Genomic DNA, 13,359 nt, shown 5'->3' on the forward strand with positions numbered 1-13,359 from the left:
TAGACATGATATTCATCTCTTTAAAGTCTAATAAGTATTTTTTATAGTGTTTGAAAAACAAGGTTCTCTTCTCTATTTGGCTATTAATATTTTAAACCATCTATTCTAATTTCAGGTTAAAAAACTGTGAGCCAGTAGTTGTAAATTCTAAAGTGTTTAAATATTCTCCCAAGAAAATGAGAACAAAAGAAATGTTGGTGTTCATGAATTAGGGCCACTAAGAAGAGAAACTTAAGACAAACCACCACAAGTAATTGTTGACCAGTAAAAGTGCTTAGTTATTCCTTGAAGAACGGTATGAGAGTAATTGTGGAGAGCTGTTAAAAGTACTCTAGATAAAGAGGCAGTTTGTCTCCTGTGCCCTCTGGTGACAGTGACCAACACTGCGCCAAAGGGCAAAGAAGCAGTGCTGCCCAGGTACCACCGTATTATCACAGAGCCCCATGGAGGATGGATGCGGAGAGCTGAGGGTCACACTGAGTACTGAGTAAGACAGTGAAGTCTTGGAGCCTTGGGGCTGAATTGCTATGCTCAGTTGGATGACAAGCTCATTCCTAAAAGCTGTTCCAGTTGGTGGAAAGATAGGATAGCTCAACCCAACTGGGGTCTACTGCAAGCTTGTAAGTGTGTGTATGTGTGTGTGTGTGTGGGTGTGTGTGTGTGGGTGTGTGTGTGTGGGTGTGTGTGTGTGGTGTGTGTCTGTGTGTCTGTGTCGGTGTGTGTGTGTGTGTGGTGTGTATGTGTGTGGGGTGTGTGGTATGTGTGTGTGTGTGGTGTGTGGTGTATGTGTGTGTGTGTGTGGTGTGTGTGTATATGAGGTGTGTGTGGTGTGTGTGTGTGGTGTGTATGTGTGTGGGGTGTGTGGTATGTGTGTGTGTGTGGTGTGTGTGTATGTGTGTGTGTGTGGTGTGTGTGTATATGAGGTGTGTGTGGTGTGTGTGTGTGGTGTGTGTGTATGTGGGGTGTGTGGGGTGTGTGTGTGTGTGGTGTATGTGTGTGTTGTGTGTGTGTGGTGTATGTGTGTGTGTGTGTGTGTGTGTGTGTGTGTGTGTGTGTGTTTAACTATAGTTTTCTGGGCCCTGTAGATCAAACAGTACCAGATAGCCTTTATTTGGAATTATAGGAAGCAGTGAATATTTAGGATATTTGTTTCTTGATTTAAATAGTCACGAACATTTCAGTGAGTTGCTATTATCTTACTTAGTGCTAAGTTAGGCCCTACTGAGCACGTGCACTATGAGAACTCCTGTTTCTCACCATGACTCTAAAATAGGTTCTCATCATTGTCAGTTGTTACTGATTGCCTTTTGTTTCTTTCTTTCTTTCCTTCTGTTTTCAGTTGTATGGCTTCTGACTAGTGGCTGATCTCTCTGGGCCCTGGTAAAATAAGTAGCCAGCATCCCGCTGTCATAGGGGTGTAGACTCCATTCATGCTCTGTATAACTGCATCGTCACACCACACCCTGTGGCGTAGTCTACCTAAGAGCTAACTTAGGAACAGAGGAGGGAGACATGCCTTGCCAAAGGTTGTGCTTTGGGAGCCCCACCCCCCTTTGGGTTTATTTTATGTGTATGAGTGCCTTTGCTTAACCTTTAATAGCATATTGGAATGCAGTTCACACACATATTGTACACAAGTCAGATGTACAATGCAGTGTCTTCCGGTTTGTTCAGTTACCACAACAATCCTTAGAACGTTTATTCGTATTGTTTCAAAAGCTGCACCTCACATCACCTGGCCCTTCCTCCTTAGTGGTAGCCTAGGCAACCACTAATCTGCTCTCTAGGGGGAAAGTTGTCTATGGTGTTTATTTTGGAATTTTCCCAAAGATGGGATCCCACAGTGAGTAGCTCTTTGTACTACCCCACCCTCACCCAGACAGAGTTACTTTGTGTGGTCCTGACTATCCTGGAACTCTGTAGACCAGGCTGGCCTCAAACTCACAGAGGCCCGCCTCTGCTTCCCAAGTGTTGTGATTAAAGGATGTTTCAATTTTTATCCTAGTAGCATGTCTGAACAATGCTTTGTTTCTCTTCCTATCTAGGGGTGAACTTTGGGCTATTTCCACATTTTATTACTGTGAATATGTTGGGACAAACATTTCATGCAAGTTTTTTTTTATGTAGTATGTGCTTTTATTTCTCCTGGGTAGATTTGTAGAACTGTGGGTCTTATTCTAATGCTGATTATAATGCTTATTATAACTGAGAAACTCCCATCACAGTATGAGAGGAGTCCAGTTTCTCTTCATCCTTGCTAACTGGTGTTACTGTTTGTCCTTCGATTTTAGTTATCCTAGTGATGAGGAAGAGGTATTTATCTGCAAAGCTTTCCCCACCCTCTCCCCTCCCTTTCTTTCTTTTCTTCCTCTGTACATGGCTTGGGATGAAACTCCTGCCTCTCATATGCTAAGTAGGTCAACCATTGACCTGTGTACATGTCCCAAGGGTGTTCTTAAAACTCTCATGTCCAAGTCATGAGTATGAGCTTAGAGAGGCCGTGGGTTTGTTCCAGTCACATGTGCTGTGTAGAATTGAGTTTCAGATTTTACCTCTGTAATTCTAGATCCTAGAATGTATTACTTCCGTCTATCCGTCCCTCCCTTTCTCCCTCTTCCTCTCCCTCCCTCTCTCTCTCCCTCTTTCCCTTTCTCCATTTGTCCCTCCATCCTTCCCTCCCTTTCTCCTTCCCTCCCTCCACTAGTTTATCTTTGTGTGGAATTTAGGAGGAAATAATAGTAGTATTTGGGTGGATTCATAGGAAAGACTGTAGTAAATTAGAAGTAAGTTGAAATGACCTGGTTTCTTAAGAGCTTTTGGTTGGAAATTAAGGATGGTCCTGATCTTATGTTGAGGATGACGTGAGTTATTTGATACCCAAGTATTCCTATGTTTCTCAACTCTCATCTTGATTGCTCATGGGAACACAGGGCTGTAAAGAAGGACCCTTTTTGTTTTCGGTTTTTGAGTTTCCCTATGTATCTCTGGTTGTGTAGACCAGGTTGGCCTCAAACTCACAGAGATCCCCCTGTCTCTATCTCCTAAGTGCTGAGTTTCCATGTCATCATCCTTTTGCCTGTTAAAGTCTGTTGTGGTTAGTGTTATAGACAAACGTTATTCCTTACTGTTAATTTGTGTTCGTGTGTATTCACAGACCTCTTCAGCTCCACAGAGAGTCAGATATCTGACTTACAGTTCAAACTTAATGCACTCGAACATTTTTAAATTTTAAAATTAGATTTAAACTCTAAGTTGAATATATAATAATATATTTAATAATAATCATGAGGAATTATAATTAAGAACAATATAAATTTAAAGTTTAAAGTTTAAAACTAGATATTCCGAATTCTTTTATAAAAATTGATAAAATCCATTTAAATACGTATTTAGCATTTTAAATTTGTATCAGTGACTTGACTGCATGTATGCCTGTGTATCACATTTGTGCCTGTGGAAGCTCTAAGAGGGTATCAGATCCCTGGACTAGAATCATGGACAGTTTGGAGATCTGGATCTGATGCGGTACATCTCCAACCCAAATAAACCCATGCAAGGAAAATACAGCTCAGTTAAAGTGAATATAAGCTGTGCTTCTAGATTGGGCAGGTCCATCACACACTACTCTATTCCCTGGCTATGAGATCCTTCTAACTTGTGGTTTTTGCAGTGCTTCATCTCCATCTTCCTCCCACTTCCTCCTCTTCAGTCTTCCTCTCTCTCCTTCCTCTTCTTCCCCTGGCCCCCTCTCCTTTTCACACAAAACTCTTTAGCTCCACCTCTCTTCCCTACTGCCCTATCACTGGCTCTAGCCTTTATTTTATAAGTTAAAATGGGGAGAAGGATCATATGAAGTCACCTGAGTACTAATTCACTCCTTGTCCCAGGAAGCCCCTTTTGGCGAAGCAGAATTAGCATCAAAATACAAACAGCACCAGGGAAACCCACAACATGAATCCTTCGGAAGACCAGTCAGGGCCATCTGTGGGGCCATCTCTCTAGCCCATCAGATCTATGCTTTATTTATTAAGTTTTTGAGTTCCTGTTCTTTTTTTTTTTATTTGTATTATGTGTTTTTGAGATGGAATTCACCAGTCTAGCTAGTCTGTTATTTTCCATGAAAAGCAGACTGCCCTTGAACTGCTTACCTCTGTTGGGATTAGAAGTGCACAACACTGTGCCCGCCCCCCCTTTTTTTGGAGCAGAGTCTGGTCTTGAACCTGCTGCCACACGGTGCCAATGATGGTATTACATGTGCCATTCTCATTTGAGTTCTGGATTTATTTAACTGTAATTTTCCCATGGTTTCTGTTCTTTATTATTTTCAGTGTGCTATAATACTACCCACCCCTTTACTTTCTACATTTTTCTCTGAAAGGCAGAATATTCTAACACTTTCATCTGTTTTTCTGTCAGGGTAGGGAAATCCTTGATGACACCCTTCCCTTGACAGTATGCCAGTAGCAGCTGTCACTCAATGGGGCAAGAGGATCTTACTGTGATATATTATTTAACATCTTGCTTCCCTACTGCTGTTCTACCTGTCAGCAAGCCAGCAAAGCAGAGCACGAAGGAGGTAATACCTCAAGTAACGTGGCGTTCCCTTCCCTTCCTTGCTTACTTATGTCAGAGCATGTTCCTGCTTTGGACTCAATTTATGGTTCATGTTCACATCCAGTTATTGATCTTTTCTACTCTTACCCTGGGTTCCTTTCCCCAAGACAGGGATAACATTTTCCTATATTTGCAATTATAAGCATTGTACTAGCTGGTTTATTAGATATTAGATTGTTTCATAATCATCTTCATATCTCCGTAAGAAGGTAGTTGTCCTTTAAATTGTATAATTGAGTAAAGTAAAGTTTAGAGCGATTGCAGGGTATTTCATGACTGCCTTGGTTTTTCTGAAGACCAAGTCTTTTATGTCTCAGATCTAGTGTTGTTTTCATTAGTATAAAGGATGTGGCCATCATCATTAATGAATTTTATCTTCTTGTCAACAGTACCTTTTATAAGACGAAGGTATATAAATTTAGATTAGTATTTAGGCTTAAATTCTGTATGATTTTTGAAATAGTAATACATTTGCATGGCTCAGAAAGTATAAAATGGTATATGACGAGAGGCCCTGTTATTCGCTATGGTTCCTAGTAGTGCATTCTTGCTGTTTTAAAGAGAAGATTTTGCTTAGTGGTTACCAGTTTGCTATACAGCAATACAATACAGCGTACTACAATATAATGCAGTACAACCTCAGCCTCTTTTGGAAAAAATAATGGTGTTCTATGTAAACTATTTATGTTTCTTATATTTTCACTTGGGGAATCTGTTCACATTAGTCATTAGTATGGCTAGAACTTCCATACTTGTTTTTAGAGTACTATTTAATGTTCAAACCTGACAGCCTCTCTTTATCATATGTTCAAAAGAGTTGTGTATTTATTTGAATTGTCTTACAAATGTTTGTGGAAACGCTGATGGCAGTGTTTATAATTGCTTCCCAGAATGGAAATGGCTCAATTACCCATCCATCATGAATGGATCGACAAGAGGAGCTATATATGCTGTTTGGCAATGAGATGTACAGACCCAAGCCAGGACATGAACAGTCCTTGAAACATGCTAAATGAGAGGAAGCAGCAAAATGAGTGGTGTCTAACATATAAAACCTGTCATAAAACATCCAAAATTACATGCTTTATATCACATAAAATAGCCAGAGTAAAAATATAATGCCAGTGGGTGGTTTCCAGGGACAGGAAACAGGGGTCTGCTATTGGGGTTTCCCCTTGGAGTAATGGAAATATCGTAAAAGTCAACCCTGGTGATGGTCTCAAAATTCTATCAATTACTGACATCTACTAAATCATAAACTTAAAAAAAGCACATAACATTTAGGTTTCCCATCCTTTCGATGGTTATTTTTATACTTATGTCATCCTATGATAATAGGTATTAAGAGAGTTTACGTTCTGCCATTCTCTTCTGTGAAATGTGATCGACTCTATTAGCAGACAGTGTCAAATGCTTCTGCAATGCTTGTGGCTTCATTTGAGTTGTTTCCACTCAAGTGTCACTGCATAGTCTTGTTCACTCCCTGGACCTGACGACAGTACCACACTTATGTGAGGAGCTTTTTCTCAGATTTGCTGAAATGCAGCACCATCTCTTGGTCTTGTTCAGCTTAGAGCTGGGACTATGTTTTGTAGCTGAAGTTATTCACAATTACTAATGAATTACCAGGCTCGGGCTGAACCAACTCTGTTCCTGTCCACATACTGTCTGTTACCAATGGGAATTGTCCCGTGTCCAAGTCTGCCATCTGCTTTGGGCTGCCGCTTGCAAGGGCCTGGAGCTGGGCAAATGAAGCGGGGCATCTATTTTTCTTCTCATTGTTGGTCACTTTGAGGCTTTTTTAAAAAGTGGAAATAGATTTTCCCAAACTCTGTTGCTTTTGGATCTTGTATATTGATCCATTTCCCTTCTCTGTCTTAATAGGAAGTGAATGGTAAATAGAGAAAAAAAATCTGTGTGAAAGCATTCCCCAGTTCAATGGAACAACTGTTTTCCTCTTTGTCTCATCCTATTGCCTCACATTTGGGTGGAGAGCCATTTGGCAGGACCTCAAAGTGTCTATTTTTTGTCGTTGGGGGAATGATTTTGATAATGCATTGTAAAATACGTGAATGTCAGGAATAGGAATATCTTTCTGACATATACTCATCTCATTTTTTTAATGCCTTCTTATGTCTGTTTTCCAGATCTCCTGCAGGCTTGCTTTTCCTGTGAGCAGCATGTATGGCTCAGTCTTCACTGCCTGCAGGATTCTTGAAGTCATGGGAGAAGCGTCCGCAGCGAGTGACTGGCTGGCTGCAGTAGAGTCCTTGCTCCCTGCCACCACAGTGATCCCCCCACATGTTTTCTTACTGCTGGCTCACCTGCTTGTTGAAGATGGAGGACAGAATCTTCAGCAGATACTGAAGGTCACCACACAGTTAGCTCAAGCAGATTCCTCTCAGGTAAAGACAGAAAATATGGAAAGGGAATGGGAGAAAAGCTTAGTATTTATAATTATGGATTATTATTAGTTTATTTATGATGATGTTTTAACTTATGGCCTTAAAAATGTCTATTTTCCTAGTTTGGTTTCTTTATTCTTACTCTGAGTTGATGTTCCCTTAACAGTGCAAGTATTTTTCTTTAAACTACAATTTTCGAGGAACCCTGAATTCAGTACGTTTTTGTTCTGCTCGTCACAACCCGTTCCACGGTGCATTTCTTTTTAGTTCTAATATTGATCTTACGTGACCCAGGTTAATCAATCCATGATAGATTCCTTACAGTTTGATCCTGTCTTCACTCAGTCATTTAATAAACAGAAACATTGTATCCTTACCCTGTGTGGTCCTGATCTGCAGACAAGGCTGTGAGATAAACAGTTGTCATCCTGTCTGCATGGAGCTTGAGTGTAATAAGCAGTCAGACATAAATAAGACTTCCCTCCTCCTCTAAAAATAGAAATAAGTTTAGAACAGTCTTCTTTTTTCTATTGCTTAGACTTTCTAGAATGTTTTCTGTGTGGTTTTCTAACCAGCAGACATGGCACTTTTTATATTCCGTTTATTGGTGTCTATGTGTAGATTTTCTTTCAGGCATAGTGAAGAAAAACTTCACCTCTAATACAAACTCATGCATTCCTGGTTAGAAACGTTACTTGGTGTTCTTGGTGAAACATGTTGATGGTGGGAGGTTGCATGCTGGGAGTTTCTCATTCTCTCAGCTTGTCCTGCTCCCTGGTTTTATCTAGTAAGCTGTAGTGTATGCAAAGGCCCTCTTTTCTATCGTATGCAGATACTGTAAATCATCTCCTGTGCTTCTCTTCTAGTCTAGTTCTCTGTTTGACATTTTCTAGTGACCCTCCCTGTAGCTGGTGTTTTCCTCAGTGTTGACACTTTGTAGGACACTCTTAGAGTTGAAGCTCAGGTGGCATCCGGAGATCATGCAAAGGAGAATCCCTTGAAATAATACTGTGGTCTGTCTTGATCCGTATTCTCTTCTGACACAGTGTATATATGTGTCAGACACACACACACACACACACACACACACACACACACACACACACACACACACACACACACACACAGAGGCAGACAGACAGACATCTGTCTGTTATTTTTTATCCAATCAGTGCATTCCTTTGGTTTTAGGAGTTGTAGGGTAATTCTTGACTACCAGTAATAGTAAATCATCTTAAGTTGCCATTAACAGTTTTTAAGAGACTAGCATTTAGGTCAGTCTTGGCCCGAGTAGAATATTCAAGGTGCAGTTTTTTTTTTTTCCTTCCCATTGTGAATTATGTAGAAGACTTATAGAGACTTATTACTTCATCCTCAAAGTCCAAAAAGAATCAAGGAACAGAATATGCTTTGATCTTTCTTCTTGGTTCATGTGTCCATAATGTACAAAATATGATGATAAAATAATTTCTAGTTCTTATTCTAGGTAGAATGGAAGCGGGATGAACTTTCAGGATCACTGCCTCCAGAATTGTGAGGAGTAAAGTTAGGATATTTTACTCAGAATTAGTGTCACTGCAACAAATACTTGAAAAGAACATACGGGAGAAGAGATGATTTCAGAATTTCAGTCCATTGTTGGTTGGTTCTGTTTGATTTACATATGTGGCCATGTGGAAACATCATGGAAAAGCATGGTGGATAAAATTGCTTAGGTTGGGGCAGCTAGAAAGCAGAGAGAAACAAGAACAGGCCAGCGGTAAGATAGACTCTATAAAGGTATGTCACCAGTCCTAGAAATCCAAACCAGATTTCACCTCCAGATTTTCAACTACCTTCCAATAATGCTATCAATTCGTAAACCCATTAATAGATCAATATAGGAAGTAAAGTCCCCATGGTCCAGATACATTTCAGTGATTTGCTCTATCAATGGGAGCCAAGCCTTTAATACATGAATTATTTACTTTTACATTTTTATTAGCATGTATTAATTATACAAAGAACAGGTTTTATTATGGCATTTTATTGTGACATGCATGTATGCATTCGTGTGTGTGTGTGCGTGTGTGTGTGTGTGTGTGCGCGTGCGCGTGCGTGTATGTGTGTACCAATGAATTTAATTAAGGTTAAGGTTACTTACATGAGTGAATAAGGGTGAAGGGTTATTTATAGGATCGTGATTACCTTACTACTGAAGGAAATTGCTCTCTCATTAACTGCCTATAGATTCTCAGGGAGAGGTTTGTACTTTACAAACTGGCATGGCTTACACTGCCTTAGGGAGGGAGCAGGCCTTATGAGCCTGTGATGGTTTGTGCATTCTCAGCGTAGGAATGGCACCATTAGAAGGTGTGCCCCAGTTGGAGTAGCATGGCCTTGTTAGAGTAGGTGTGTCACTGTGGGTGTAGGCTTTAACACCATTGTTCTAATTGCCTGGAAGTCAGTCTTCTACTAGCAGCCTTCAGATGAAGATGTAGAACTCTCAGCTCTGCCTGCACCATGCCTGCCTAGATGCTGCCATATTCCCACCTTGATGATAATGGACTGAATCTCTGAACCTGTAAGCCAGCCTAAATTAAATATTGTCCTTATAAGGACTTGGTCATGGTGTCTGTTCACAGCATTAAAACCTTAACTAATATAGAGCCCTTGGCCCTCTATGTCACAGCATTGACAATTCCAATCTAATGCAGTTAATCACAGCTATTGAGAATTCAAGAGGGCCATAAGTATGCCTGGAAGAAAGAATTCTACAATATTGCATCCCATTCTCCTGCTCTTCTATTCTCTCTGTCCCCTCTTCTACTGTGTTTCCTGAGCCTCCGGGGGATGATTTAAGGCTGAGTGTTTAACAGTCACTTATTTTCAGCATGTTGACTATTTATGACTCTTTTCACTTACTACAGCTCACTGCAAAAGAAGCTTTTCTGGTGAAAGCTGACAGCAGTGCTAATCTGTGGGTATAAACAGAATGTTTAGCATGTCTGTTTAGGAAAACAGCAATAGCTTGCACATTACGTAAGAAGGCTCACGTCCATCTTAACCAAAGGCTTTTTGACAAGATTTATGGTACCAGACATGAACAGGCATCAGAACCAAACATAAAGTATTTGTTGCCCCCACAACACTCCCGCCACCATAGTACTGGTAGGCAAGGCTTCCCTTGTGGATTGGTCATGTGATACATAGGTCACAGCTGAGTAGGACTGATGCTGACAGTTCTTTCCCAGCAGGTGACACTCTGCCTTTTGGCACCATGGAGACCAACCAGTAGTGAAGATGCGTTTAGGTCAGTTCAGGCTAGATTCTCAGAATCTTGGAACCAAAGTGTAACATGAGTTTGGAGGATACCTTTTGTATCCAAACCATAACAGATGATTTCTTAAAGATAATTTCTTTGTAATAGACATGGAAGTCTGCTAAGAAGACAAAGTTGTTGAGCAAAATCTAGGGAATTACTAAACTTCTGAGAAGACACAGTGTGCTGGGATATCTCCTCCTCGTCCCTAGAAGTCAGATGCTTTGCTCAGCTCGGATTCCTCCGCGTTCTGGCTGACAGCCTGCAGCACCGAGTGTTTTGTGTGTGTGTGTGTGTGTGTGTGTGTGTGTGTGTGTGTGTGTGTGTGTGTGTGAGAAATGGCAATCATTAGAATGACCACCTGGGTTCATTTACTTGTTCATTAAGATTTCATTAAACAGTGCTATGTATTTAAGTCATGCTCTACATCCGTTGATTACTTCTTGGATAGTTTTGATGAAAATCAGAAAAATATCCTGTGTTCCTAATGCATGGTAGAGTGGAATACTTAAATATTGTTACTCAAATGGATGGCCAACCACAGACAATGCCATCTTAAGAACTCACAGCTAAGCATACGGGAGCAGACAGAAGTGGTACTGTAGAACTAGGAGACAGTGAATTCTTCTCTCTTTCTGTTTTCATTACAATGTGATCAATCTTGTTATTTTAATAGTCTTTAGCTACAGTTTAAGCAGCCAAAAAGAAAGGACTAAATATTTTGACTAAGCAAATTTAGTGTATTCATTTGCATTGAAATCGACTCTGCATGAAGTGATTTTTTTTTTTTTTTTTTGGTTTATAAAACTATGTGACGCATATTTATATTTATATGTAATGGGAATTTGTCCCTGTAGGAGGACAGTTGGCTGAAGTTCATGGAAGAGCTAGTACTAAAGGAAGGCTTTAAACTCTTATCAGACTAAATAGACTGAGGAGGTACAGCCTTTTTAAGCCTGCCTTCTGCCCTTGCTTTTGGGGATTACCGAAGTGTGGTGACTAAAGTGTGGGGCTGCAGTGAGAGAAAACACTTTATACATTTAAAGACGTGAACTGCATTTGAAGTATATAGTGACATTCTTCTTACTGTTGTTCTAAGTGGAGATAATAGAGATTATTTCTAGGAGTAGTCATAAAAATATGGTAATTTATCAGAATCTATTGGTAGTTCTCCAGTGTGTCTTCTCCTTCTTAGTCTCTCCGTCTGACTTTGTGTTATCATGACCCTGAATGGCTTCAGGGACAGACTAAAGAAAAGACACAGAAAAAAACCTAGAATGAGGAGGTCTGAGCTCTCAGATGGAGAAGCCCCAGCATCCTGGAATGCATAGCATATTTATTGTATACAGTTGAATAGAGAGGTGGGATAATAGCCTGCAGATGACCAAGGAGGCAGGGTTATTATTACATACACCTAGCTGACTAAGGCGGTAGGATCGTTATACCTCACTGAACAAGGAGGTAGGTGTTGCTATAAAATTATTAAAAATGCTGTCTTTTATTCTGCTCTAGATTCGGCACCATAGTGCCCCAAGATATCTGGTAGATATCTTCATTTCAGTCAGCAAAGTGTCTTACCTGCTTTGCTCCATCCCATATCACACTGCTGATGGCTACTCTCTGAACCTGACAACAGTCTCTCATCTAGTTCTCAAGGCAGGCTGCCACCATGCCAGACACACACATCCCAATTCTGTGGTGGCCCAGTGTCTCCAGCCACCACACACTCTCCTGATTCAATTAAATTGACACATGAAAGAACACACAACACACTAACCTCTGATCCAATTGATAATATGTAATTGCCTACCTAGATAACATACAGTTTGTTCATCTAGATACACAAAATCCTATATACATCCATCCCTTAAGAATATTCATAACAACCTGTAGATAAATGTGCAGAGAGGAATCTTAACATCTGCCTCCATGTTCTCTCAGCTGCTCCTCTCTCCTCCCCAGTCTCCTCTCTAAAACTTTTCTCTCACCCACCCTTCTTTCTCATCCAGTGACAGGCCTTGTTCTATCTTGTACCTGCTTCACCTGCATAATGACATCATCCTACAGGTAGTTGAGCAAGGAGATAGCTTTAGCTAATCTTGATAGGAGCAGTTCTCTATAAGGGAACATTTTTTTGGGCTGTGATTATCCAGGGGGAGGGATGATATGGGAGAAAACTCTGGTGGACATTTTCTGCACTGTCAATAACTACACACAGACCAGAGGAAGGCTTTGCCATCCCTTCACACCTCACCTCAGGGAGAAGGCTTTGCCATTTCCCCACTGGTCTGAGGTTATGGTCAAGACACAACCATGTCTGTGTCAACAGTACACATTGACTCAGAATCGCATTACTTAGGGCATCTTCCACTTCCCTCATGATGAGGCATACATTTTCCTGTAGTTTTAAGGCAAGTAGGGTCTTAGAAGATGTTAAGTGGTATGAGAGAGTCCTGGCCTTGGGAATACTACTTAAAAGTTACCTGGATATATACTGCAATGTTAAAGAAACAAACAAACACCAACACAAAATAACCCGTAGAAAATATCAGCAATTGCTACTAATTCTTTCACTTTTCTCACGGAAGACTCAATTTACAGAAGATATAAACCCAGGTCAGGCAATGTCACTACTATTGAGGGCTGGAGAGGTGGCTCAGTTAAGAGTACTTTTTACTTTTGTAGAGGATCCAGGTTCAATTTCCAAAACCCACATAGTGACTTACAACCATTTGTAACTCCATTCCCAAGAGATCTCATACCTTCCTCTGATCTCTCTTGGCACCAGGTCTGCACATACTTATGTAAAGGCAAAACATTTATACACATACAGTAGAGGAATGGGGAAAAACATCCCCAGAATAATGACAAAAAGTTTATTATTTACATTTTTTGGTAGGCAATAGCATACAAGAATGATCATCCTGAATGAGTTTCCCTGAAAATCTTGAAAGATTTAACTCCATTGTTTTATTTTTACAGAGACGATTCCATGTCATATTTCTACATATAATATCTTTTTTAAAGGCAAAGTGTCCC

The 13,359-nt window shown here is 40.4% G+C and overlaps 1 protein-coding gene across 4 annotated transcripts in view; it reads left to right on the forward strand.

Annotated features, from left to right (window-relative positions):
• Positions 1-13,359, forward strand: part of Focad (focadhesin) — a 321,997-nt gene that overhangs the window by 107,152 nt on the left and 201,486 nt on the right. For all 4 annotated transcript variants that reach the window (NM_001427695.1, XM_039111093.2, XM_017593754.3 and 1 more), the window contains one exon: positions 6,762-7,019. In NM_001427695.1, the coding sequence (NP_001414624.1) occupies positions 6,762-7,019 (258 nt within the window). The remainder of the gene's footprint in view (positions 1-6,761; positions 7,020-13,359) is intronic.

Source organism: Rattus norvegicus, chromosome 5 (genome assembly GCF_036323735.1).
Source record: "Rattus norvegicus strain BN/NHsdMcwi chromosome 5, GRCr8, whole genome shotgun sequence".
NCBI classification, from domain to species: domain Eukaryota; kingdom Metazoa; phylum Chordata; class Mammalia; order Rodentia; family Muridae; genus Rattus; species Rattus norvegicus.